Raw genomic sequence first — 25218 nt, 5'->3', positions numbered from 1 at the left:
AGCTTCTCTGTGCCACTTTTCTGGTCAGCAAAAACAAAGGCAGGTTAGAAAGGCAGCAGGACTAAGCTGACCTGTTTCACAGCGATGTTTGACCCACAGGATGACTTCAGAGGGTCTGCAGAAAGCTACATGTCAGGGTACAGTTTACCTGGGGTGCTATGAGAAATTCATCTGCTGCTCCTTTGTCTTCTAACATGACATCTTGAATTCTATTACTTCTCCCTATCCAACTCAGAAGTGACCTAAAGTTATCCCTGTCTGGCAAACACTTTTGACATACTTGTTTCTCACCCATTTGACAGTCAGGCTGAACTTAACCTCCTGGACAATTACACCAGAACCTCTCAACTTTGCTGCAGAAATCCATCACCACACACCGCAACTGTGCACTTGCACTCAAATGGCCTCATAGGCCTGCTGTTTAATTTGCACTTACTTTCTGGCTGATTATTTAATGCCTTCACTCCTCTCCTTTTGCCATACTTCATTTTAAATGGAAAGCCTCATCCCAATATTCAGAGTGAAAATAAAAATCCACAAGAAACCCCTCCACTTTCCGAAGTATATCTGCTGTGTAATATGCTTTCATTCTATTACAGCAAAAGCTGCCCTTGCCTCTACCAACGGCTGTCCCTTGAAGTGCCACTGCAGCATTCATGAAGCCTTCGGCTACCATCAAGCTGGGCCCTTGCTGCTTATGTGGGTGCCCACGCCATCAGCCTCTCACCACCTCCAGAACTTCACTCCTCTAGGTAAACTCACATTCCATTGAAGTTTCACATGCTCCTGTGCTAGAGAATTTTCACTAGCATATAAATATTAGCTTATAATATCAGAATATAGTTTTCCCACCTTCAGCAAAAACCAAACCCCTTAACTTCAGGTACCATTCTGCTTAATCAGTCATTCTCAATGAAAATTCCCAAAGGATAATTCTATTTGCTAACCAAACTTCCTATTTTTTTATTCGTTAAATATACTACAAGTGGAATTGTAAACATTTCCTAAAGAAAATAGTGACATGAAGGCCAATATTCCGTTTTCTTCTTAAATAAGCATCTTTTCCTTCAGGTTCATTCTTAGTGGATCTAATGTTCTAAGAAATGTAAATTGTTGTCTCATCTGAAAATATCTTCACTTCTCCTCACTTTTGGATATTAATCTAACTGGATATGGAATTCTACAAAGACAATTATATCCTTTATCTTCTTGAAGCTACTATGCCATTACCTTCAGTATTGATATCATCCCTCTTGTTGCTGCCCACTGTCATCTCATTGTTGTCCCTTTGAAGTAAACTGAATTACATGTACAGTTGCTCCTACGAGTTCTCCATTTAAAGTTCTGCAGTTACACTACAGTGTATCTAGATTTGGACTTATTTTTACTTATCCTACTTGGAGCTTATTCTGCTTCTTGACTGAAGATTCATCATTTCAGGAAACAACACAACAATCATTTTTGAGTTTTATGTATCCCCCACTCTCTCCCTTCTTTCCTTTGCAACTCTTTTTAGATGTGTGCTGGTTATTCTATCCTCTATTTCCCTTGTTGTGTCTCCTATATTTTCCATCATTTTATGTCTGGCCTTTATTCTGAGCACTTTCCTCAGATCTTCCAGAACACTTTCTCACTTTAGTTGCATGTCTGTTCTTTCACCCACTCAACTGACTTTTGAAATAAATGATTACACTTTTTTACTTCAAGAAATTTGTTTTCTTCCTACTTGGTTCTTTTTAAAATTAGTGCATTGTTACTTTCTTTTTTAATGTTTTATATAATTCTTCATTTTTATACAGTGCATGCTTTATCATCTCATTTATGGGGATTAATTTGTGAAATGTAAATTAAAAACCACAATATTTATAAGTACACACCTATCAGGATGGCTAGAAGAAAAAAAGTGACAACATCAAATACTGATAAGGGAGCAGAGAAACTAGATCACTCTGCGTGTGGAGCTATAAAATGGCAAAATCACTCTGGCCAAACATTTGGCATTTAAAAAAATAAAATAATGCCACAAATTAACAGGCCATCACTGAACACCTGAGCTTTATTCCAAAGGAAAAAATGAAAAAAAAGAAAGCCTTATGTTCACCCATACCCTGTATAAGAATGGTATAGCAGTTTTGGTCTTTCCACAGTGATGTTATTAAGTAAATGGTATGGCCATACAGAATATGGCACAATAACAAGGAAGTAACTGCCCCATGTATGCAACAGCCTGAGTGAATCAGAGAATTGTGGCTGAGGGAGTAAAGCCAATCCTAAAGATTATATAGACTGTATAATTTCACTATGTAACATTCCTAGTGATAACATTAGATCAGTGATTGTCAGAATTTAGAGAGTGGGTGAGGCTGGGGTTTACATATAGCATCACACCGCTGCAAAAGTATGTCACAGTACCACACCAAACAGTGGTTGACCTGTCCTCTGCCTTAGTTCCTATCAGAAAAGCATGGATAGTAATAGGACCAACTATTTGAGCTGCTATAGGGATCAAATGAATCATTTTCTAGAAAATACTTCAAGTAGTTCCTGGCACTCAAAAATATTAGCAATTATTATCACTAAATATCACCTTGAGAATTTCATATTATGTCAAATAACTGTCACCAGACACAAAAGATTTTATCTTCTGATTGCACTGATTAAAAAAAAATCTAGAAGAGGCAAAATAAACTATGGTAATAGAACTAATTACCTAATTGGTCTAAACTAATAGACTAATTAGATTACTGGGCAGGAGTAGGGCCAGAGAAGGAGTTCTATTAGCATGAGGAAACTTGATAGGAATGTTGACTATATCCATTACACATATGTTAAAATTTATCAGTTTATCAACCTTCTCTCTTAAAAACCTATATATAGGATTGTATGTAAAGTTAGTGCAATAGTGCATTTTAATATGTCATCTGCACAAGATATATGTCTCCTTTATCAATAGCATCTTTTCTTGAGGTTTGTTATACTTATTTTTTTTCCTTTTTGGTGAGGAAGTTTACAAATAATACATGACTGTTTCCCACATTTCTTCACTTACTCACTCATTGCAGTACCGCATGTATGTAACACAGCACTATAGCCAAATGCTGTTATGAAATACACACATACACACAAAAATCTTGCTGTTATGGTGTCTTTTAAAATTATTTATGTGTTTGCTTTTAATTGAGACAACGTTGGTTTACAATGCTGTACATGATTTTTAGATTCATGCCTCCTCAGATGTATGTCAATATATCACACCCACCAATCAAACACCTGCACTCCTTACCTTAGACCACTGGGTCCCTTCTACACTTTGTACCACCCCACCTTTTCTCCCACCCTAATACCCTCAATTTTGCAGTCATATATCTAGAAAAAAAGATATTTTAGAAGGTCAATACTAAAGGGAAGTTAAAAACTGCTTGAGGGGACAGAACCTACAAGTGTGATATAGCAATATAAATCTCAGCTGTTAATGTTTGAAGACACGATGTTTAGAAAACAAGATGGAAGACTGCAACATGTGCCAGCCACAGGGAAGACATGTCAGGAGGTTATGCCTGACCACACGATATAGAGTTGGGTCCCCTCCTTCTTCTCCAGCTCAGTCTTCTCACACCCACATTATGCTTTCTGCATGACATTCCACTTCCTCAGAACATATCCTAACTATCAAGCCATTAGTATTAGTATTAGTATTAGTATTAGTATTATCTTGCACACTACTCCTTGATGGCAAGACCTTTGGTGCCTTGCTTCTGTCCTAGCTGCTAGCACATCTAGCACAAGTAAGTGTTCAATAAATATCTACTGAACACATAAGGGAAGAAAAAGAGAGGAGAGGCAGAACTGGCTATGAGCACCCCTTCATAAACATCACTGAGTGTTCACACAAGAAAGGAGCTTGTAGATCACTGGAAAGCCTTCCTTCTTTCTGATATTAGAAAATGAGGTCAAGGACAATAACACTTGTCCAAGATCAGAGGTAGTAGTGGAAGCATGTCCAGATCCAGGATCTCCTAGTCTCTCCTACTTATAATAAACATGGCTCAATTCACACATATAGACATATTCTATAAACATTTACAAAATGCCTATAAAGTATAATATAAAAAGTTTAAAAGCATGTTATTTTGAAAGCCCAGTTAACTATAAAAATATTTTTACAAGCAGACCTACTTCATTCAAGCATTAAACTGCAACTTCCAATACAAGTGCTAATTTAAACAAATCTTTCTTGAAGCAATTGAAATGAAATGGATGTAATAAGTTAATGGATGTTTCAGTATTTAAGCATGGACAATTACGAGTCAGACTGTTTCCAAGTCACCTGGGGTGCTGTTTACTGCCCATACTTCACAATTCAGACCTTTCCTGGCAAAGCTGACTGGAGGTTTGAAATATTTAATCTATAAACTTTGTATTCCCAGAAAAACACATGCAAGTACATTTGTGCTTACACATTCCTGTCAGGTAGGCTACAGGATGCAATTTGAGCACAAGAACCTGCAATTAAGCAAAAGAATGGCATTGTACAGAACAAGTTTTTGCGTCCTAATCTGATAACTGCTGACATAAATTACCTCCTGGAGGTAATAGAAATATTGCATGACATCAACATTCACATTTCATATGTTGAGAAATAAAACAAAGAAATATATCAAAGTTGAAGCATTTAGCAATTTTATTATCGAATTAGACTATATTTATAAGACAAGTCTATATTCATCTTTGATATGCAAAGATTGCTAACTGGATTCAGAAAATCAGAAAAAAAAACCAAACCTTTTTTTTTTCATTTTATCAGATAAATAAAACCCATAATTACCTATTCAAGATTCTAAGTATAACCTATACTCAGTATTTTCAAATTACTGATTGCCCTTACAAAATATATGTCTCCTTCATCAACAGCATTTTTTCTGAGATTTGTTGTGCTTGTTATTTTCCTTTTTTGGTGAGCAAGTTTTCATGACCTAAGATTAAAATATTACATGACTTTTCACATTTCTTCATTCATTCATTTGTTCATCAGCCATTCCAGTACTGCATGACTGCTATACACAGCACCAGGTCAGATAAAATTATAAAACAAAGGTGTTTTAAACAGACAATATTTAGAAGTGGTTAGAAGTGATATGCCTATTGAAGTGATATGGAAATGTGACTCTCACTTGTTAAAGTTTGAAAGCATGATGTTGAAAGAAATGGAGCACTGAGGTGAGTACCAGCCCCAGTATACATGGGTCAGTCAAAAGTATGTCTGACAAAGGACTAATAAAAAAAGATAAAAACGTGCACAAAAACTAAACCATCCAATCAGAAAATGAGTGAAAAGTTTAAACAGACACATCTCAAAGAAGAAATTCAAGTGGCCAACAGGCACGTGAAAAAATGTGTATAGTCACTTATTGGAAAAATGCAAACAAGACCACAGTGAGATACAACCTCATACTTCTGATTTCAGGTCATAAACAACTTCACTGCCCACCCCGAATTCCCCATTCCCCTCAAACTGTTTTATTTTCTCTTTCCCACTTACAGTTACCTGACATATCATATCCATCAGCTTAGTGTCTATTTCTTTCCTCTTGGATATAGGTTCCCTGAGGATAAGGACTTTCTTTTATTAACTGCTCTATGTTCAATACCTGGTAGTTTCTGTCACAAAACATGCCCTCAACAAGTACTTGGCAAAAAGAATGGTAAAGCAAGAATGGCCAAAGAACAGTCAGAACTCTTGTCTTTCATTCAGTCTTTCTCGTGTGAGTGGGAAGTGGCTCAAGCACCACCGGACACTTGCTTCAGTTACTTTTCTGGGAACCATGTTGAACTCCTGCAGCTAGTTTCCCTGCACAATTTAAACCTTTTCACTCAACATGTATCCACTTTGAGAATAAAGAGGCCACCGTGATAGGGTGCCGATTTTGCACACAGCAATCACCCCCTCCTCAGCCTGTCTCCTGTTGTCATCCACCCTCTGCTAAAACACCCAATGATTCCTATTAAGAGATCATTTTCATTCCTTCTCCCGCTAGGGTTCTGAATTTCACAGAGTTTATGCTTTAATTGGAAGGTCACATTTGCCTTCACTTTGTCAAAAATATCTGAAGTTAGGAGCCATCTGGTCCAATACAAAAAGGATAAATAATGCATATGCAGGCATGTTTAATGTTGATGCAGGCATGTGTCTGTGTGCCTATGGCTCCTGGCAAACCCAGGTTGGTTGAAAGCTGGTTTTCTGAAAAAAAGATCAAAGTACTAAAGCAGTGTGCAGAAAAAGTAAATAAAAATCATGAAGAAGGTTCAGCAAAATAAAGCAAAAATAAACTAGCCTGATGCAGAAAAAAGCACACAAGTTAAGAATCAGTCTGACCAGGTTTGGATTTCAGTTCTGCCATTTGTTAGCTGTGTACCCTTGGGCAGGTCATTTAACGCATCTGACTTGGGTTCTGAGAGCTAAAGTGAAGCTAATTAGATCCTTCTTAGAAAGCAGCTGGGAGTACTAGAGAAGCTATGTTTAAAGTAGGTAATAAACTAATAAATAACAGTTGCTGTTAAAATTATTAATAGGGTACTCTATTCATTTTTCAAATTGGGAGACATTAGATATACTCTTGCTTGAAAATGAAAAAAAATTAATGATACATCTAAAAATCACATTTTAAAGGTCATGAGATTTAACAAAAGGTGTATGGGGCGAGGGGGGGGCGGACAGCAAAGTGAAGTTCCTCTACTTTAATTTCTTCACCTGTATTGGGAGCTGACCTCAGACAACCTGGTTAAAAGCAGCCATAGAAGTCTGACCTGTTCCAATTTGTATGAAACACCATGAGTCAGTTTTTAAATGACACCTCTTGGGGATACAGAAGACATGTAATGCCATCTGACTCTTGTCTGACAACCCTTCAGGCCAGGGCAATGCAGAAATGCCCTTCCATCTGCCATCCAAATCTGAACTTTTTTAGAAGTAGAATGTATCTTTGAATGATGTTATAAATTTCAGGAACAAACTACGTGCCTACTGATTTATGATATCTTGCACAGCAGGCACTTAATAAACATGGGGGTGATGATGAGGTGGAAAATATGAAACTAAAGTGCCTTGCAAAGTGTAAATATCCATTATGAGCCCCATCTTATCTCTTTCAAAAAAAAAAAAAAGAGGCATACTGCCATATTATTCTACTGAGATTGGAAATTTATCAACGCTTCACGGTTGTAAGTAGGCCATTTATCTGATGTGACACTAAGTTAAAGCCCTACTAGTGTCTTTACATTATTACCTCACCAGGAATTAAAAAGTCTTTAGCACAAATTTGCAAGTAAAAAATATATATATAACTAAGAGTTGTTATTTCATTCTATAGCCTTCCATAGTTCTTGAATAAATATTGCCTCATGAGCATAGACAGCTTAAAACCACAAGTTAAAAAATAAACTTGTGAGTATAGTTATTCACAACTGATTTAAAATAATCCTTCCACCGTAAGTTGTGCTTCCACTGGCATTAATAAGAAGCGTCAGTGTTTGAGAAGCCTATTTCAATCCACCTGCTTGCCCACTACCCTTCCCCACATCCTGCCCACCCACTGCACCTAAAAACTTTCAGCATTCATCAAAACTTTGCCCAGCCACATTGCCCTAAACATTAGAACTTTCCAGAATATTTGAAAAGGATTCTATCATAGCTTGCCTTTTCCTACTAAACAGACTACTAAGAGAATGAGAAAGTGTTTGTTTTCACTGTAACTCAAGAGGCATATGATATAAAATCAATGTACAAATATATAATTTAGCATGTTTTAAGAAAAGTAGAACAATTGTTCCATTTTCTAGCGTAAGTGATAATTGTGCTAGAATTTAAAAATATTGGTTTGTCTATCTCTACTAATCAAAATAGAAACATATGCCAAAGGAGCTTAAGAGAAGTCCACACCCCAGCAGGAGGGGGTGCCAGGGAAAAGCAGTGGCCCTGGACTTAAGAGAAAGCTCCCACGGATACCCAGGTTGCAGAGAAGCAACAAACTCCCTTGGTTACCTCATAACCCCACTAGAAAACTATTCAGCAAGTGGCCTATCACATACCCTTTTTGAAAAAACAAGACAAAACAAAAACAAGAGCTCTTTCTTCTGATTAATTTTTATCTATTTGCAACCACATGATGGCATACATATTTGACTTTTAGCCCAAGCTTAGAGCACTTCATGATTTTTCCAGAAATGTTCATGTCTTTATTTTTGGCATCTCAGTTCTAAATCACATTGTAAAATGTCTAATTATTATATATATGCCAAATGTTCTTTTTAATCACTTTAAACTTCAAATGAAGAAATCTGTTTGGCGTACAATAAATATCTTGAAAGTGGGGTAGGCAAGAACACCTTGAAATAATGCTTAACTAATCACAAAGCAACTATTCTGCAATAGATGAGTGAGCCACTAATTAGATGAAGGGAAATAAAACTGTCATGGTAGGATAAAAGGATAAAGAGAAATAAGTGGTAATTACTGTTTTATCGTCAGAGAAAGTAGTATCAAACATGGTTCAATAAAAAAAGGAACAAAACCCACAGCTCTATAACTGAAAACCAGCACTCATTAATTTAGTACTTGAAGCCAAACACAACTCAGGGATGACAACGATATTGCAAAATGTGCGTTCAGAACAGAAAAAATAAACCAATAAAAAGGGTGCTTTATTAAGGGTATGTGGCATGCTAAATAATATTATAAATTTCAAACTGCTTAAAATTTTACAAGACAGTTTGAAAATAATTATTTATTAAAGATTTAGGTAACATCTAGACTAGGTTGATCTTTTCAACGCTTAATTGGCACAATTAATACGTAAATGGTGCTGACATGTTTAACAAATATTTTAAAGCTTGCAACAACTTACATTCTGTTGCTTGGGATAATCTTGTGCCCTTCTCTGAACCAAGTCACTTGAGGTCTGGGGCAGCTGGTGATGGGCAGCAGGTTGAGAACAGCTGCATGTCCTTGAGAAACTGTTTTTCTCTGGTCTGTAGCTATGAAATTTCCCATATCTGTGGAGAAAAATCGGACTTCTAAATTCCAGAAACCACCTTCTTGAAGAGGGTGGTCAAAGGTGCAAATAATGATATTTTATAGGAAAGTCACCCAAATTGCTTTAATTAAGCAACAAGACAAAAAAGACCCAGCAGCAATGCTGATGAGTGCAGATTTAGTGGAGAAGCGAACCGTGAGGCAAAGCCATGAGCCTCCCAAGTATCCTCAAAATGCATTGATCAGCAGAACTTCATGGTCTTTGTGTTCCTGCAACAATATAATAAAATGTTTGCAACTGATCTTAGTATTGAAATAAAATGTTGAAAAGCATCAGACAGTGTTCAAAGAAAAAATTATTTTTAGGAACCTAGAGTTGAATCTCAAGTTCACAAATCTTTCAAGCTACTGACACTTTTCTGCTTAGTCTAGTCTTCTGTTTCTTCATTTCTGGGTGACTATTTCCCTAACAGGTATTTTAGAGGAAATATTCTCACCATGATTTATATTTTACAGGGTTTTCTAAAGCCCATACTATTGACTTAATTTGGGCAGGTAAGTTTTGCTTCAGACTGGTTGCCAACTTTTAAAAAATGGAGTCTCACGGTAAGTCACAGTTACTAGAATGTGGATGTAAGTTACTTATAAAACTAGTAACAAATTTGAAACTTTGAAAATGCCCATATTATGCTTATATACAGATCTGTCTATATGTATGCAAGTAAATATGGCCTAAATGGTTTGTCTGGAATGTTTGGAATAGTCCACAGAAATTGTCTATTATGAAAGGATCTTTTTATTCAAAGAAATTATTTCTGTTACAAGCAGTATTTAATATTCAAATACTGGTGGTTATTTTGAAGTCAAGTGAAACTTTTTATCAAAGGAAAAAAGATTAAAAAAATATCTAAAAGCCAGAGATAAAAGACAGAAATAAGAATTTAAATAATTAAGCAAGAAAAAGTACACAATTTAAATTTCTAACACAGAATTTAATATGTTATAATAAATTCCAAACTGTTAACTTATTCAAATATGTTTTGGGTATTGATCTGAACTTTTAATATATTATCTTTTCAATTATTCAATAGAATCAAGTTCTAAATTATCTGCAGACAGACTTAGTGGAATGATTTAATCACCACAATTCAGAAAAATTTAAGCCCTCTTAGTAATTAAAAACAAATGTATAATATCAGCACTTAATTCAGTCATGAGTAATAATAGTAGAACAGAACTAAAACTATCTTATTTCATAGAGCAACACTGCAAACTAGATACCTTAAAAGGAGTAAAAATAACAAATGAGAAAATACATCACTGATGAACACAGATCAATTTAGTAGTTTATAAGTGTTCTCTAAAACCTACTGGGATATAGTAAGTTTTGATTAAAATTTTCATAATATGTTTTGCTTTCTTTTAAGTGAAGAGATATTTTGGTAGTAAATTCAAGCAGACAAACCATCTTAATTAATTCCCTATAGGGCAGACACATTTTGGAGAATGAAACTTTTACAACTGAAGGATACACAAATGCAGGGAGCTTAAATTTTAGTGTAGTGTGCGGGAGGAACAGGAAAGGGAGATTGGCCCATATAAAGTTGGCCCTTTTTAATACAAAATCTGTGAAGAGAAGGCTCCATCTAAAATGGTCTGTCTACTTTATTAGAATAATAATTAATACTATCTGGAACATTTATTTATTACCCATGTGCTTTTTATACTGCAGCTAAAGGATTTCTAAACAAATCAGCATTGGATAGAACTGACTATAAATTGATGAAATTTTATCTAATTAGGTATTTTTTTTAATTTTTAAACATTTTTGAGTGTAATAAAAACTAGGAGCAACTAATTGATTCACGAAACAGAGTGTGTCTCATTCTTCATTTTTTTTTCAGTCAGCTATAGTGTCTTAAATGGGCCTTAATCTGTTAATCTGTTGAACTGAAAAAAAAAAAAAAAGACATTTATTTAGCACATTTTACTCCTCCCTTACCATCATCCTCAGAATAATCACACTGGGCCTTATCTCTCAACCAATTTTAGCAATTATTCTATTCTAAGTAGAATCCAACATTTCCTACAATGTTAAAACTGATTTTGGTTAACAACCTCACAGGCACTTTGTTATTTGATATCTGGAGATCTTTCCATGTGCACGTACATGCAACTTGAACTTCTGATCTTCTTTGCAAGAGAGCTCCCATTCTATTTCGTACCACACAGCGGTAAAAACCAGCATCATGTCTATGCAAAGATGGAATAATATATCTGAAAAACACCAAAAAGAAGTTATCAATGGTTTCATTTTGAGAATAGTCCTGACATCTTAGCTAATTGTTCAACAAATATTTTATTCTTGGTCAACTATTATCTATAAAACCCTCCCTGACCAAAACATTGACTGCAACTTTATTATAAGATTTAATAAATCTCTGTCTCCTCAACCAGGCTGTAAGTATTACATGAAGTTAGGATCCAGATCTGTCTTATTCATCATTGCACTTCTGGTCTCAGAACAATGAAACACATATAGTAGTTATCACTCATGACAGGATGAGTAAATAAAAGATGTCAAATAGCTAAAACTGATAACATATACATCAGATTTTTCAGTAAGAAGTTTTTACAATTCGTTTTTTTTAAGGTTTATTTGTGCATACAGAACTGGGGTACAGGCCAGAGGCTCAGAGGCGGCGAGAGGCTTCACCAGAGACAGAGTGGGGAACAGAACAGGCAGATCGACGAAGTACACTGCTGAGGGGAGCAGCGGGCGGGTCAGGAGAGGTCTGCTGCGCCATGTGGTCACCTCCTGGGCAGGCGGGGATCGAACTCATGCGGAAGCGGCTTTAGATTCTCAGTGCTGTGCTTTAACCCGCTGCGCCACCACGGAGGGCCGTTTTAATAATTCTTTCAGAATTTTTAAATGTGGTTTCTAGAACTAACAACAGTCTTAACATATGGGCTACATTACTCCATATAAAAGTTCAAGAACACGGCCCTCCCTGGTGGCGCAGCGGGTTAAAGCACAGCACTGAGAATCTAAAGCCGCTTCCGAATGAGTTCGATTCCCGCCTGCCCCGGAGGTGACCACGTGGTGTGGCAGACCTCTCCTGACCCGCCCGCTGCTCCCCTCAGCAGTGTACTTCGTAGATCTGCCTGTTCTGTTCCCCACTCTGTCTCTGGTGAAGCCTCTCACCGCCCCTGAGCCTCTGGCCTGTACCCCAGTTCTGTACACACAAATAAATAAAATCTTTAAAAAAAAAAAAAGTTCAAGAACGCCTTCAAGATAAGATTCAGATGTCATTATTAAGGCAAAGAAAGTGCATCGTTACACAGTTCTCTCCACTCACAGTTGCAGACATCTCTGAACAAAACATATATCCTGCTTCCACTTCTCCATAAACGCCCTATCATTGACTTTTAAAACTTTCTGGGTGATTGAAAGGTTATTTCATTTGTATTTTTCATTACCATGACTAGAAGTAATCATCCTCCAAATCAGTGCCTTTCTTAGAACTTCGGTAAAATTTTGTAAGAAAAAAGTAGAAGACACTTTTTACATAAAAATGCTACTTCAGGTTTTCTGTTAACTTCAAATGGTTGAAATCCACAAGCAAAGAGAATAATCAAGAGTCACTTGAAGTTTTACAGTTCTGGAAACTGTACTTTCATGTTACCTAAGAGACCATTACAACAAGCTAAGAGAAGAGGCTTGATGTCTAGATATGGTTCACATGTGGGAGATGTCATCGTAAGAAAGAAAAAAAGGGTAAATCCAACCAATGATATCTTATGTTCTGAAAAAGAAAATTCACGGATCCTTTGTAAGAAAGAAAAAGCTGCAGTTACAGTTATCTGCAAATTCAGGTAAAAACACAAAATATGCTATACTTTATTTGCTCAGTTCCTACACTTACTATGAAGTCACTCATAGACAACTAATTGTTAATCTTTTCATTCAAGTGTGTGCAATTAGAAAACTTTAGCAAGGAATTATTAGGTATATTTTTAAGTGAATAAACATGTGGGAAATACAGATAATTCAGTATTAAGCAAATATTAATCAAAGTATGTTTTCCCCTGATAAATGTCTTGAGAAGCTATGACAAGATTAATAAAATATTTTATGAAAAAAAGTAGCTAAGTTTTAATCTTCAAAACTTCATTCTGTTCTTAGGAATGGTTCACCTCAAACAAAAAATTAATTAGTGAATATCATCAGATTAATAACAAACTGAACACAAAGAGTCAATACCATTTATCGAAGTCAAATCAAGACTATAAGGGTGAATGGCTTTGATTACTACATACTGTGATTACAATACGGAGTTTTTTTGAGACTAGGTTAAAACAAAGTCAACAAAATTTTTTGGGAAACAATTAACACAAGTTACTGGAGTTTAAAATTACATAATAGTTTTGTCATTGCAACATAGCTATATTTACATAATTGTTACTCATTCTATTTTTCCTTTTTTGCAATATCCTAAATAGATTTTAAATTCTTAGGAATTTCTAGTGCAATTCTTTTTTTTTTTTTAAGATTTATTTATTTATGCATACAGAACTGGGGTACAGGCCAGAGGCTCAGGGGCGGCGAGAGGCTTCACCAGAGACAGAGTGGGGAGCAGAACAGGCAGATCTACGAAGTACACTGCTGAGGGGAGCAGCGGGCGGGCCAGGAGAGGTCTGCCTCGCCATGTGGTCACCTCCAGGGTAGACGGGTATCGAACTCATGCGGAATTGGCTTTAGCTTCTCAGTGTTGTGCTTTAACCCACTGCGCTACCAGGGAGGGCCCTCTAGTGCAATTCTATGTACTCATGCACAAAAAAAGAGAAACAGATACCAAATTGAATATTAGGCATATGCTGTTTTGTACCATCTCTTTAGTCTAATGCCTCACCAGGGGAAAAAATAAACCAAAAAGTTGCACAGTATTCCACCTATTACAGGAATTTCTACACAAATTATGTTCATCTAACAGATGGGAATAGTCATTGTAAGTCTATTGTTTATAAACATACATTTTTAAGCCCAGAAAGTTTCTTGGCTCTTTATAAGAAAGTATGCTAAAGTCTTAGCACCATATGTCACTAAAATATAGAAAATGCCTGTTCCTATTGCAAATAAACACAGCATGGAATGTTTGTATTTACTGTATCAAGGAAGAAATTCTGTGAGACTAACATAACATTTGCAAGTCTAGTTCATTAATCAGGAATTAAAAAATTAAAGAATATCAAATACAAAATCACAACAAAACCAAGAGTGTAACTATTCATTTCTGCTAAGTTGAATACTTAAGTTCTGAACTGTCACTTGGAATAAGCCACAGGAACACCACAAAATTTCTTTAGGAAGTAGCTTTAGTAAGTCCATTTCAGCCTATCAACAACCTTGTTACTAATCCTGCACTTAACAAATTTTTGTCTGCCAAGGTTCTGTACCACTTTTCTGAATGTAAAGAATTCTTCATTCTGAGTGTTAGTGAAGATAGAACCCCGCATCTATAAGGCTTTTTAAATGCAAGATACCATGTGACCACAAGATATACAATGTCTTGCATTTATGCCTTATAGATGTGGGGTTCTATGTTCACTAATACTCTATATTTTTAAATCTGGGGCCAGTGATGCACAGGAGTGAACTAAAGCAGAACTTGCCAGTCAGCCTCAGCGGTTATGTGGTGAGACACATGGAACCCTGGACAAGGGGAGAGTGGCTAGTGCCAAGCAACGTCATCCACCGTCCAGTGGTATCAGAAGCAAGACCCTCCGGTGACTGGCTGGTGGACTCAGCTCACTCTTTTCTTGCCCAGTCTCCAATCAGCCTTATGAATGTATGAACAACCTTAACTCCATGCTTCAACTTCCTTTTTAATTTTTAACAAGGAAAAATTTGTACTGTGACTTGCATTAGAAAGCTCTAAATTTCTAACTATAGAACATAACCGAAGTGATTTTGACTAAAAAATTCTGCAGGCACTAGGTACCTACTGTAGTCTTAGAAATATCTAAGTATGTTATGCCTTATCGAGTTATTTCTTTTTTTCTTTTTTTTTTAAGATTTGTTTATTTGTGCATACAGAACTGGGGTACAGGCCAGAGGCTCAGGGGCGGTGAGAGGCTTCACCAGAGACAGAGTGGGGAACAGAACAGGCAGATCGACCAAGTACACTGCTGAGGGGAGCAGCGGGCGGGTCAGGAGAGGTCTGCCACACCATGTGGTCACCTCCGGGGCAGGCGGGAATCGAACTTATGCGGAAGTGGCTTTAGATTCTCAGTGTTGTGCTTTAACCTGCTGCGCCACCAGGGAGGGCCCTCGAGTTATTTCTTATAGAGGTCATAGCTTCCTAGTAAACCACTAAGATTCAACAAGTGATAGATAGTTCCCCCAAACTAGGTCAAATTTACCTGTTATAAGAAATTTTACTGAACACAAGTCCCTAAATTTTTATAAAATGCATGATAAAACTACTCAAAAACAATTTAGTTTTAGAACAGTTACTGTTCAGCAATTCTTACCAACAACAAACATGTACCATACATATAATAAACAGGTATCTGTATACAGGTCTCCAAAGACCTATCATAGTTCAGAACAATGGAGCCACATCTTCAATATTAGAAGAAAGTCCATACTTTCCTTCTAAAGCCAAGAAACATAATTACTGAGACTATTTAATAGAATTCATAAGAATTTTCATGTGCATTAAAATTCAGTATGTTCTTTCTTTTATAGAGATCTGCATCCATTTTATGACACTCCTGAAAAACTATTAACCCACAACTTTAATTTTTCATGCTGTATGAAATTATTTATTTTGCATTAAAATAACCAAGTTCTATAATAAAGTTTTTTTCGTGCCCAAAGCCTATTTTATGTTCAAAGTGAAAAGGGGGTTAAGAAAAGTAAACAAAACAGTAAATCATTTATATCCTTCTTGGATCAAACTCAACTCTTTTGTGGAGATAAGGTTAATATATTTTTATTCAACTTTACTTTCATAAATTTTCTATATGAAAAAATGTTATCACTGATTTTACCTTTTATTTTAGATACAATTTCTTTGTAAAAATGTATTGATTGACCATGGTTTATGTTAATACTATATTATACTTAATATTGCTTCATATCTTGATAAATGTATGTAATTAAGAAAAATCAAAAGTAGAATTAGTCAGTTGCTGGCATTTTTCCTCAAGCAAAATAGTGAAAATCCCAGATTGAAAATTGTTAAGAAAGAGTCAGTGATCCAGATCACTAATAGGTCCTAAGCACTGGGAAAACTAAATTATGTTCTGATTCCTCAAAGTAATCAGCGTGAAATTACAGTAAACAGTGTGGTGGAGATAGAAGCTAGCCAATGGAGGCATTTTATTTGCAGACCATTCCTGAATCTGTATTTTTTAATTTAAAATAACTGCTAAGTGACCACTAACTACTAAAGTAACATTACATTGAGGACTCTGCTGGGGGTAGACCTACAGAATCTGTCACTGTGATGGGTTGCGAATATAAATCTGATGAATAAAAGCCCTCCAGGGATCAATTGGATACTGAGTATCCACACCTTATTATTGATAGCATACCAGGAAAATAAAGTTTTATCTTCACTTATAATTGCAAATGCCAATCCAAGGTTTCAGGAGTTAATGATGAAATGTCTTTGAAATATTTTCTGGAATTACCATCATTGTGACTCTGCTCTCTAACATGAACAATGTTTTTGGATCATTCATTCTTCATTCATTCCTAGTTTTCATGATCAAATCAGGACAGAAAAAGATAAATTCACCATTAGTAAAAGAGGGACACATGACTGGAACTGAAATCTGTTAGGAGAAAATGTTCTTTCAAGTCTATAATAGTTTCAGAAAGTCTTTAAGAAGACACTGATGTTTAGGGCCAAAATATTTTACTCTATATCTGTTTATTACTTAGTTCTTTATGTTATCATGCACATTTAAAAAATGGATCATTATATATCAAGGATTAATGTTATGAGGGGATATGTAAGTTTCTACACAGTCAAAATTACTCATATTAAGACACAATGACCTAAACTATGCAATACTAAAATCTAAGCATACGTGAACTAGTAGTAGGTTTTCACCCATCTTATATGTGGACAATTACATTACAGACAAGTTTTGCATACTGGCTAAATTTCTTTAGTTAGATTCCAAAATAGTCCCTATAACCAAAAGGAATTAGTTCTCTAAATCCAAATCATCTCCAAGAACTTGCATAAGCTCAATACAAGTTCTGCTTTGAAATTCTCCAGACACAATCATATCTAGACTACCACATGGAATTGAAAAGGCAGTCAAAGAAAATTCATACATAAATACAAATAGTACACCACTTTGTTAGCAGGATATAAGCATTGGAGCAGGAGATCAAAATCACATCAGAAAGCACAGGCTATATTCTATAAGCCTTGGGAGTTAATGTTGATTACTTAATATTGGAATAAAATGAGACTTTTATCTGACAAAGTTTTCTCCTTCCTACAGACAAAAAGAAAAGGATTTGATATATAAATGAAATATTGCACTTTGTTCATTCCAGTGTTCCTAAGTATTGCATGATATAGAAGAAAGGTCAGAATTAGGTTGAAAATTTATACTTACAAGTTGGCCATGAGGAAATAAGGAAGTTATCTCAAGTTTTAAGCAATTTGGGTCTACCTATTTTTAGATAAAATGACAAGACAAGTTCATTGGAGTCAAAATACAACCATTGTTGTGAACTGGGCAATTCAGAGGACAGGACCAAGGAAGTATTAATCAATGGAAAGAATCACTATAAAACGAGATCGGGAGCACTGCAGCTGAACATCTGGAAAAACTAAGCCCTTTGTGGGAAGATGTAGATGGGAGTCAAAAATGCTGCTAAGGAAGAAACCAATTGGGTTATATTTCACCTAATACATTTTTATTTTAAGAAATATAAAATTTGTTTATTTATTTTAAATCATATATCAACTTTATTTTTAACTTTTGCATAATCCTGTATTCATGTTTAAAAATAACTTAGTCTTTTAATTGTGGCAACATCTTAATTAAACAGACCTTTATTTTTTGTCAGTAAGAGACTCAGATTAGAGTGTTTAAAAACAAAAAAAAAAAACAAAGCATGTGTAGTGATGCCTTGTCCAAGATTCAGTGAAGATGTATGTTTGGTTGGTTTGCTTATGTCCTCAAGACTAAAGAATATGGCCAAGGATACATATGGGAAAATTTGACATGTTAACAATATTGTCTTCAGGCCTATGAACATGGATGCATGGATTATGAGTCCACTTATCTAGGTTTTTAATTTCAAATTTTTATAATTTTCAATTTTAAGTATTTATTAGTAAGATTTTTATGCTATTTTAAATTTTACACACATACACATAAAATGAAGACTATCCTTTGCTAGTATAGGCGAAGTTTTACATGTTGAATACAGAGATAGGATTTGTATACAGAGATAGGATTGATTTTTGTACATTGATTTTGTGTCCTGTAATATTTGTAAACACATTAATTTTAGCAGTATTTTATAGATATCTTACACACAGATCATGTTACCATCAAAATCTTCCTTCACAATCTAGATGCCTTTTATTTCTTCTTTTAGCTGGTATAGCACTAGTAACTCCACTGTTTGGAGTTAGCTTCTTGTGTTGGTAGATACAGTTTCATCACAGCATTATTTCTTCAAATATTTTTCCACTTGGGATTCCAATTACACTTGTATTTGGTCATCTGAAATTGTCCTGTCACTCATTAAAGAGCTTCACAGTGTTTGATTCCTTCTTTTCTTCTATCTGCCTTTCATTATGAGTAGTTCTCTTGTTATAGCTAAGCTTACTAGTATTTTCTTCTGCAATCTACTGATAGTTCTATCCAATGTGTCTTTTATCTCAGACCTCATAGGTTTCATTTTATAAGTTTGATTTCTGCCTTTTAATACCTTTAACATCTATCCTTAACTTTGATCATATAGAATGCAGTTATAATGAGTCAATGGCTCTGCTAATTCTAACATGTTTCAGCTTTGGGTTGTTTTCCTGTTCAATGCTACATATTTTTATATTCCTACAAATATTTTTGAGCTTTGTTCTCTGATGTTGTGAAGATATTTGGAAATAGTTTGATCCTTTCTGATCTTGTTTTTAAGATTTCTTAAGGAGGACAACTGCTCTACTTTGTCTAGAGCTAGTAATTCCCTACAACAAACTCAAGACAATTGATATATTCTATCCAATAACCCATGACAGAAGAGGCACTAATTGGAGTACTCTCTAGTGCTTCCACGACTAGTCACAATTATTGTACCCATGGCCAAACAAGAGCATGACAATAAAAAGAAATAGAGCTGGCTCTCTCTACCAGCAAGAAAACAGACTAACTTTAAGTGCTGAGAGTTAGAGCTATCTACCATAGAGGCCACAGAGGAAGGTGAAAATAAATATTAATTACAGTCTGGAGACCTGTTCAAAAACAAAAAAAATAGCTTGGTGTTCCACTAATATTTTTGTATAAGGTCCTTGTAGAAAGTGTAGCTGACTATCCTCTTGGAAGGGACTCTGATGTATTGGACTTACACTGGTAAGAGTGATGCTGGTGGGCTCAAAGAATGAATTCATTTGATTCACTTGTACTCTATTTGAGAAGTTTTTTGGTACAATCTTTTACTGGAGCTATTATTGTGGTTAGCAATTCACTCATTCTGAACTGGCTCCACACTGGTCCAGCTGGCAACACGGTGCACAAACTATGCCTCGTACTGATTAGGGCCTGTCCTGGAAATTCTGACACTAGTCAGAATGTTTAGCTATTCATGCTTGAGATAACCAAAAATAAGGGTTAATGACCATGGAGCCATAGTTTATCACCTGAGTATAAAAGCTGGTAATATTTTCCTCTTTAACCCTTCAGATTGAGCATTCTAAGGTGTACTTCATGAGTCTCTAATGGAAATGTTTCCAGTGGGATTGAGTTTCAGTCATCTGTAATGAGCACCCAGTTACCAGTGACCTAGTGCTGGTATTACCCCATCTGCTTTCCCAGTTTCATGGCACTGCCTTTGTTCTTGCTGCCTGAGCTGATTATTTCCACGCAGACAAGCTTGTAAATCTTTTTTTCAATCACATTTTCCAGAAAATCAAGATTAGTGAACATAATGAATCTGTCTGATTTGTTGCAAATATTTTCCTGATTAATTATTTGTTGGCACTGTAAAATTCAATATGGTTATCTGTGATGTTTTTGGTGATTTTTTTCAAAGCTTTTTATATTTTCTCCTTGAAAATTTAGAGGCCATTAAATGTTTCCATTATTTTCTATGGTTTAATTTTTTCAATTTAACTCTTCAATAGATGTGATATTAGACTTTTATGATTGGTGTAAAATGAGAATCTTTTGAATTTTGTTATGAAATTAATTATCTACTATTGATATACATACACACATATACATATATGTATAGGAAATATATCATCCCATATATACTTTTTTATCTATACTATGGTCTAGATTGAAACTCTTTTCTGGAAATTTTCTGCTTCACTAACATGATATTTATTTATTATGCCACTTTTATATGCTTTAACTCCTAGAACAAAAAGTTCCTCCCAATTATTCACCTAATGTTTTAAATATTTGTTGATATTCTCTACTGTTCATATTTCTAGATGAGCTATGTAACCACTTCATCAATCAAGTTATCCTATAAATATCCCATTAGGATTTTTATTGAATTTGGTTTAAAACTTCTACAATAATCTTCTAGTGTGATGTCCTACTTTTCTTCATGTAAGTTCTACTCATTTCTTAAAAATTTTTCCCAAGTAGTTAATAATTTTACTGGTAATATGAACATCTCTATCTTTTTATAAGGCATAAGAAAAGTAACATATCCCTTAAACATTTTTACTGGAATGAAAAAAAATCCATCAAATTTCTATTGTTACACTATCATCAATATTGAACCACAGAGCCAGATCATATACAGGGACTAAGATTTTCAACAATTTAGAGTAGCCAATAATTCCTCCTACCACAACAATTAGCATTGAGCCTCACATTAAGAAATTTTTGTCATATATACATATTTTCTGAATGCAATGAAAAAATATTTTTACATCCCAAAGTAGAAAATAATTGAGGATAAAACATATAAATCTGCCAAAGACATCTGCACAAAATTTGTTTAATTATTAAACTATTATTATTTTGCCAGTGTAGTCATCTGTGCTTAAACATGGGTATATGCATCAATATGAATAATGTAATGTTTGAAACTCACTAACGTTCATTGTCTGTAATATAAGCAGCAAAGGAAATTCTATTTTAAGTAAAGCAGGGAAAGGTTAATGTATGTGATTTACTCTTTATAGGGTTAGCATTTTCATAACTGACACCAAAGGGAGGGGGAAAGAACTATTAAATTTCAGGTAGGAAATGGCTACCATTTTCATAAAGTAACCATGTTTTTCACTTGAGACTTAGCAGTTTCATGAAGGTTAACAGAGGACCATTGAAGGTACTTATTGGAAGGAAGTAAATGAAAGAGCAATTTGAAAAAAAAATAGCATGAGATTTTTAGAGAGGTTTTATATTTTGAAACAAATGACAAAATATGATAGCTCCTTGACAATCCATCTCTGTCTGAAGCCCTCAATAAACAGAACAGTTTTTATCACATCTATTGCAAACTGTTCTTGCCTCAAAACAACCCACTTCTTCTTATTGAATTTCGAGTGAAATAGCAGTAGAACATATAACTTATTTTAATGATCCATATCAGTGAGTCACCCCTCGGTTTTACTTCAAGACAACCAATATAGCTTTGTCTTCTTGTTGACTACCCAGATTGTGTATTCAGGTTAGTAGGTGAATTTGGTATAAAGAACAATGCAAAAGAGTTCCATCTTCTCAACATATTTTTAAGTTGATACTACTCTGCCACAAGTTTAAATAGTTGTATATATAATAATATTATAGTGCATGTTTTAGCATTTTAAAATAAAACTTAATTACAGTTTTAAATATATTCAATGGAATCTGAAAAGCATAATGATTTTATATCCACATTGTCCTTTTTTAAAAATAAATTCTTTAATATAACTTTCATATTGTTTTTACTCTGAATTTGACTATTAAATCTATTACCCCAAAGAATTTTATTGTAATATAAAATGCTCTTTTGCCTGAAAGATACTTATCGACTACCCACAACACCTTCAATGAAATATATAAATACAAATAGATAAATATGTATATATTATATATATGTATATATGTATATATATGTATGCATGTATACATATAACATTTATATGTATACATACATATATATATATATAAATGGCAACCTAACAATTTACTTTGACCAAATAATTCTAAGTGCCTAAAAAAAATTTCTTCTGGATGGATGACATGTTTATTGTAATAATTATTACCTCAAAGTTAATCAAAACAACATAAATTTATTACAGATTTTGACAATGAGTAAAAGTAAATCTCTTAGTAAGATAGAAATAAATGCTTTGTCAATTAATTTAAAATTCATTGAGCAGAAAGTTACTGTTAAAATGAGCAGAACTGTATAGAGATTAACAAAGAGAAGATAAAACATCACCATACATATGCATAGTTACTTTAAATCTAAGGAAGATGTGGAAGAAATAAATAAAGAAGAGGTTGAAGAATAGCAGCAAGAACACTTATACTGAAGTAATAAAAATAGACATGGACTCAGATGATCAAATAATTTTTACTTGCAAAAGTTAATGAAAGTAGCTTTTAAATGACTGATAAAATATAAAACACTAATATTCCCACAGAGTGTTTCCCTTCTCTGTCAAGGAAGAACTGGAATTTGACAGAAGCAAACAGAACCTTTTAGCCTCTTTTCTCCAGTCTGCACTGAGTCTCCAAATTTCTCCTTGTTTCTGAGTGGATGAAGTTCTGTTAGCATGTGCTTCACAGATGAATATTTCTCAACTTATTTCTTCGTAACAAGTCTTGCATGCTCTCATTCTAATATATGTCAATGGCTAAATTTAGCCACAGAGCACTACTCTCTTTTGCTGCTTGGAATAAAACAAGGTGCCCTTGCCTGTGGTATTTCTGACAGATCTGCTTTGCTCTCGCTGAACATTTCTTGAGGCACAATATATTCTTTGGTGATAACTGGGGAGCAGGAAAAGTAAAGTTGTTAACAAAAAAAAAAAAAAAAGGTATGATTCTATGATTCCAGCTGCCCGCCTGTATAGTCCTAGAATTAAGAACCCCAAGATAGGTTAAGATATTCCATTTTGTCCTCAAAATAAACAAATATAAAGAACAAAAAGGGAGCCATCTGAAGTTTTTAAAAAGAGCCCAATATTTTGCTCAATACTTTGAGTTATGTGTTTGCCTTGCACCAATAAGACAAAGTTCCACAGGATGAGGGAGGTATATACCTTGCAAAATGGAGAAACAACACCAAGAAGGTAGAAGGAGAACTGGCAAGTGCCATACACAAGCATGTTCCCAGACAGCTCAATTTTAGAAATCACATATAGGAAACAGAAGATCTAGAAACAAGTCCTATACCACTATCTATGGCTGTGTACCCAAGTTTGAAGAAAGGCCTGGTGGCAGAGTGGGTTAAAGCACAGCACTAAGAAGCTAAAGCCACTTTAGCATGAGTTCGATCCCCGCCCTGGAGGTGACCTACATGGCATGGCAGATATCTCCTGACCCGCCTGCTGCTCCTCTCAGCAGCGTACTTCATCAATCTGCCTGTTCTACTCCCCACTCTGTCAGGTGAAGCCTCTCACCGCCCCTGCACCTCTGGCCTGTACCCCAGTTCTGTATGCACAAATAAATAAATCTTTTTTAAAAAAAAATACCTCTATCTTGTGATCTTAAACCCCTGAATCATATGCAGTGTTGTAAACCAATGTTACCTCAAAAAATAAAATTTCTCTAAGACAGTCAATTCCTTCTCTTCATTTAAATGAGAACATAGTACAGCTGATTTACATTGACATTGGGGATTTTTCAGACCATCACTAATTCTGCAAACTATTCATAATAGCAGCATCTAGTACAATAATCCTCATGTAGAATGGAGGCTAAACAGATAAGAACCTGTAAAGTTCCTGAACACTGCAAGGAGATACTGAGGCTGACAGTCTTGTAAAACTGATCTCTAGCTTCCCCCTCCCCTCCAACCAGCCTTTGTCTCTATTCCCAGCATCTAAGTCAGTACTGTATCTCCAAGCTTAGCATGTGACAGGAATTCAAAAATTTTTTTTTACTGCTGTGTAAATACTCATAACCCCACTTTTCTAATTCCAACTCTCTACATTAGTTAGAAAAGTTTCTGTGGAATTTCAGAGCTCCTGAAGAGACTGATCTAAAAAAGATCTCTGTTTAAACCTTTTATGCTCCTTGGGTATAAACAATGCTGGTGGGTGGGACTGTGGTCATCAGAATGCAACTTTATCATGCTGAAGCTGCTACTTGCAGCCTCTATAACTATCGTTTTTTCCGGTCTGGTAATTTCACTAACAAGCTTACTTTTACAAATATAATGATAGACTTCCCAGGGGTAAATACGACCTATATCAAAATATAAATCACATTCTAATTACATGGTCAAATCTATTCCTTCAATCCTTCATATATTACAAATTCAACCCAATATTTTCACCTCCTTGTGCTACTATGGCCAATAAGGTAAATATTCTAAACACATGAACCTGAAATGGAATCTTATTTTCAAGAGATCAATTACTTATATTCGCTGGTATAGGTGGTAAGCTCGCTGTCATTGAGCATCCACTTGAACTCCAGAGGCCAGCTCCCTTCAGCAAGGCAAGTGAGAACAAGGCGGTTCCCTTCCAGGTGGATCTGTGGTAGGCCTGGCTCCGTTTTAAAATATGGCACAACATCATCTGAAATAGAGAGAGAGGAATAAACTGAGTAAGATATACATGAAAATGGCATTTGTCTAATTAATCAAACACTTTTTTAACCTAATTTTAAAAAGTAGACATGATCTCTATTTGGCCATTAAGCAATAAATAATTCTGAACCTCTAGAAATATGCTATACCCTGGACATTTCAACAGTCTGGAAGCTCAAAAAGAACAACATTTGAAATCACCTTACAGGTTCCTCTAAGTTAC

General features: G+C 35.0%; 1 protein-coding gene across 3 annotated transcripts in view; it reads right to left on the bottom strand.

The window, feature by feature from the left end:
- The window catches only part of SDK1 (sidekick cell adhesion molecule 1), a 450881-nt gene extending 425936 nt beyond the window's left edge, over positions 1 to 24945 (bottom strand). For all 3 annotated transcript variants that reach the window (XM_012731947.1, XM_012731948.1, XM_012731946.1), the window contains exons 1-3: positions 24825 to 24945; positions 11199 to 11305; positions 8901 to 9048 (exon numbers count right to left, since the gene is read on the bottom strand). In XM_012731947.1, coding sequence (XP_012587401.1) covers positions 8901 to 9048; positions 11199 to 11305; positions 24825 to 24868 — 299 coding nt within the window. In that variant the 5' untranslated portion in view covers positions 24869 to 24945. The remainder of the gene's footprint in view (positions 1 to 8900; positions 9049 to 11198; positions 11306 to 24824) is intronic.
- Positions 24946 to 25218: the final 273 nt, after the last annotated feature.

Source organism: Condylura cristata, unplaced genomic scaffold, assembly GCF_000260355.1.
Source record: "Condylura cristata isolate star-nosed mole 26May11 unplaced genomic scaffold, ConCri1.0 scaffold00032, whole genome shotgun sequence".
Classification (NCBI taxonomy): Eukaryota; Metazoa; Chordata; class Mammalia; order Eulipotyphla; family Talpidae; genus Condylura; species Condylura cristata.
Note: the sequence above shows the minus strand (reverse complement) of the source record. Positions and strands in the feature narration are given on the sequence as shown.